Source organism: Nanorana parkeri, unplaced genomic scaffold (assembly GCF_000935625.1).
Source record: "Nanorana parkeri isolate BGI_ZX_2015 unplaced genomic scaffold, ASM93562v1 scaffold4813, whole genome shotgun sequence".
Taxonomy (NCBI): Eukaryota; Metazoa; Chordata; class Amphibia; order Anura; family Dicroglossidae; genus Nanorana; species Nanorana parkeri.
The window spans coordinates 1-3,985 of record NW_017311075.1 but is presented as its reverse complement, the minus strand read 5'-3'; the positions used below and the strand labels follow the sequence as shown (position 1 = coordinate 3,985).

The following is a 3,985-nucleotide window of genomic DNA, read 5'->3' as shown; positions in this document are numbered from 1 at the left end:
GGTCGTGTTTTGGTAGGTAAAGGTCTGAGATGGGCAGGGGTAGGGTCCGTGTAGGTCGTGTTTTGGTAGGTAAAGGTCTGAGATGGGCAGGGGTAGGGTCCGTGTAGGTCGTGTTTTGGTAGGTAAAGGTCTGAGATGGGCAGGGGTAGGGTCCGTGTAGGTCGTGTTTTGGTAGGTAAAGGTCTGAGATGGGCAGGGGTAGGGTCCGTGTAGGTCGTGTTTTGGTAGGTAAAGGTCTGAGATGGGCAGGGGTAGGGTCCGTGTAGGTCGTGTTTTGGTAGGTAAAGGTCTGAGATGGGCAGGGGTAGGGTCCGTGTAGGTCGTGTTTTGGTAGGTAAAGGTCTGAGATGGGCAGGGGTAGGGTCCGTGTAGGTCGTGTTTTGGTAGGTAAAGGTCTGAGATGGGCAGGGGTAGGGTCCGTGTAGGTCGTGTTTTGGTAGGTAAAGGTCTGAGATGGGCAGGGGTAGGGTCCGTGTAGGTCGTGTTTTGGTAGGTAAAGGTCTGAGATGGGCAGGGGTAGGGTCCGTGTAGGTCGTGTTTTGGTAGGTAAAGGTCTGAGATGGGTAGGGTCCGTGTCTCTATGGTTATGTTTGTTAGGTGGAGATCTGAGAATAATCTGGAATAAACTCCTGGTAAATAAAGGGGGCCTTCTTAGTTTGATTGGGCAGTGGCCATTGGATATCAAGGGGTGGTCTGGGCAATGTGCGCAGGTGGTCATGGTATATTTGGGCAATGATCATCGGATGTTTGATTCCGTGGGTGGCTTCAGAGGATCTGGTCACTGGATACTGGATGTCTGTGGGTGACCTTGGGTTAGCTGAATAATGGCCATTGGATGGTTACCTTTAGTGATCTTGGCAATGGTCATTGGATGTCTGTAGGTGGCCTCATGTGATCTTGGCAATGGTCATTGGATGTCTGTAGGTGGCCTCATGTGGTCTTGGCAATGTCTGTGGGGGGCTCCCGGTGAACTGTTAATAGTGAAAGTCAGAGATGAGCTCCAGCCATTGTCCTTTGTATGGTCTATGTGTGGCTGACGGGTGGAGCTGGATAATGTGACCCCTCTGGGATCTCTAATCGAGTGATTTCTTCTCAACTTTATAGCTGGTCTCTGCTGAGACTTCACAACCTGATCAGATTCCACCACCTCCCCCTCCTGAGACGAGACCGGAACCTTCCCCTCTTCCTCCTCCGCTTCCACCACCCCCTGTGGAGAGGACCAGTGGCATCGGAGACTCGCGCCCTCCCTCGTTCCAGTGAGTGTATACATCGGCACTGACTGATCAGTGTCCCGGCCTCTTACCGAGCTGAATGCAGCGTTGTGTCCGTTCCGTCACTGAGCAGATTTGTACTTTTCTCTGTATCGTAGTCCAAATGTATCTGACAGCGCCGAGAACCTGGACCAGGAAACAGAGACCGAGTCTGTTGTGTCTGTTCGAAGGGAGCGTCCGCGAAGGAGAGAGAGCACTGACCAAGGTGAGGTGGGGGTGCTAACCCGTGTGTGTGGGTGCGCGGGCAGGGAGACTGGCCGCCTCTGTGCAGGCGCGGGCAGGGAGACTGGCCGCCTCTGTGCAGGCGCGGGCAGGGAGACTGGCCGCCTCTGTGCAGGCGCGGGCAGGGAGACTGGCCGCCTCTGTGCAGGCGCGGGCAGGGAGACTGGCCGCCTCTGTGCAGGCGCGGGCAGGGAGACTGGCCGCCTCTGTGCAGGCGCGGGCAGGGAGACTGGCCGCCTCTGTGCAGGCGCGGGCAGGGAGACTGGCCGCCTCTGTGCAGGCGCGGGCAGGGAGACTGGCCGCCTCTGTGCAGGCGCGGGCAGGGAGACTGGCCGCCTCTGTGCAGGCGCGGGCAGGGAGACTGGCCGCCTCTGTGCAGGCGCGGGCAGGGAGACTGGCCGCCTCTGTGCAGGCGCGGGCAGGGAGACTGGCCGCCTCTGTGCAGGCGCGGGCAGGGAGACTGGCCGCCTCTGTGCAGGCGCGGGCAGGGAGACTGGCCGCCTCTGTGCAGGCGCGGGCAGGGAGACTGGCCGCCTCTGTGCAGGCGCGGGCAGGGAGACTGGCCGCCTCTGTGCAGGCGCGGGCAGGGAGACTGGCCGCCTCTGTGCAGGCGCGGGCAGGGAGACTGGCCGCCTCTGTGCAGGCGCGGGCAGGGAGACTGGCCGCCTCTGTGCAGGCGCGGGCAGGGAGACTGGCCGCCTCTGTGCAGGCGCGGGCAGGGAGACTGGCCGCCTCTGTGCAGGCGCGGGCAGGGAGACTGGCCGCCTCTGTGCAGGCGCGGGCAGGGAGACTGGCCGCCTCTGTGCAGGCGCGGCCAGGGAGACTGGCCGCCTCTGTGCAGGCGCGGGCAGGGAGACTGGCCGCCTCTGTGCAGGCGCGGGCAGGGAGACTGGCCGCCTCTGTGCAGGCGCGTGCAGGGAGACTGTACGCCTCTGTGCAGGCGCGGGCATTCAGTGAGCTGGCAGGCGCGGGCAGAGAGCTGGCCGCCTCGGACACAGGCAGGGACGCAATGCAGGACAAGGCATGGTAAGTCAGAAGATCAGCTGCAGGGAGACTGGCGGCAGTACTGGTGAGCAGTCCTCTCCCTCGGTAGTACTCGTCGTCTTTTACATGGTTTGATGATTTTTATATCCCATCCTTCCTAAATCTCGGCTTCTCCTCCTCCTCCTCAGTGACAGGCCGAGCTTTGAATGGGAGAACTGATCGGCATCTGTCTGGTTATGAATCCTCCTCCACGCTCCTCACCAGTGAGATAGAGACCAGTATCTGTGATTCTGAAGACGATGACACCATGAGCAGGTACTGGGTGATGGGAGCCGGGACGCTGATTGCTCAGTGCCGCTTGGTGATGTAATGTTCTGACCATGCCAAAGGCGGAGCCGGAATCTTGCAGTCCCTCTCGGTGACTTCTGGGTGCTCCTGAATCTTGTAGTCACTCCGGTCACCTCTTCTTTTAGTAGTTGGTAATACTAACTAGTTGTGTGTTGTTGGTGTGACTAGTCCTGTCCTCCCTTCACTCTTGTCTGCTTTCTTTTCCTCCCACAGCTCTGCTGTCTCTCTGGAGCCACTAATATGCATGTCTAGGGTATGTGTTCACTTCCTCTTCATTGCCTGACCCTCCTGCAATCCTCCACGTACACCGTGTGTCGGGAGACTTCGTAAGACTTAACATGTCCGTCCTTCTAGAGCCTTCATCTCTTTTTAAAGGGAATCTCATTAGAAAAATCAACTAACCTAGCTGGAAGTCCCCCCACAGGCCATGCCGACCTGTACTTCCCATAATGCAGTCTGATGAGAAGCAGGCGCATTGCTATGTGAGTAGAGGGGGAGGAGCTTATTTGGGACATTAAGGGCTAGAACAGGAAACTGGGAATGCAGAACTTCAGTCACTCGGCGTACCGATATACGAGGTCGGGTCACGCAGGGTCAGACTGAACTACTCATTACCATACAATGCGTTGAAGTCCTTAACCCTTCGTTAGGACAGGCGCTGTTCAAATCCGAGTTTACATCGGACGATGGTCTGCCAGCGCAGTACACACGGGGGTTCATTAGAGTAAACATGACTGCCACATACTCCCCCTTCATATTACATATATGGGGGGGTGACCAGATATAAAGTACCTACACATGTAAGCAGCAATTTGTTTAAGTTATGCAGTGTGAGTGAGAACCCTAAACATGGAAATACACTTCAAGCTGTCTGACTCCTCTCTGAGAGCTGGGAAATGTAGAATTATATTATTGGTTTTTCCAGGCGTTCCCTCTATGCGGGCGGTGAGCGAGCCGGCCACCCCCCCTCTATGCAGGCGGTGAGCGAGCCGGCCACACCCCACACATGCAGGCGGTGAGCAAGCTGGGCTCACTCGCCCCCTCTATTGCGGTGTGGAGAGAGCCGGCCGTTCCCCCTCCATGCGGGTTGTAAGCAAGCCGGCCGCCCATTCCCCCTCTATGCCGGCGGTGAGCGAGCTGGCCATTCCCCCTCCTATGTG

General features: G+C 57.9%; 1 protein-coding gene across 1 annotated transcript in view; it reads left to right on the top strand.

Moving 5' to 3' along the window:
* LOC108804026 (segment polarity protein dishevelled homolog DVL-2-like) overlaps positions 1-3,121 on the top strand; it is a gene marked incomplete at its 5' end in the record, with an annotated part of 5,712 nt that extends 2,591 nt beyond the window's left edge. Inside the window, 4 exons of the mRNA XM_018575793.1 lie at positions 1,105-1,256; positions 1,370-1,476; positions 2,672-2,792; positions 3,039-3,121. Coding sequence (XP_018431295.1) covers positions 1,105-1,256; positions 1,370-1,476; positions 2,672-2,792; positions 3,039-3,108 — 450 coding nt within the window. The remainder of the gene's footprint in view (positions 1-1,104; positions 1,257-1,369; positions 1,477-2,671; positions 2,793-3,038) is intronic.
* Between the last annotated feature and the right edge of the window lie 864 nt (positions 3,122-3,985).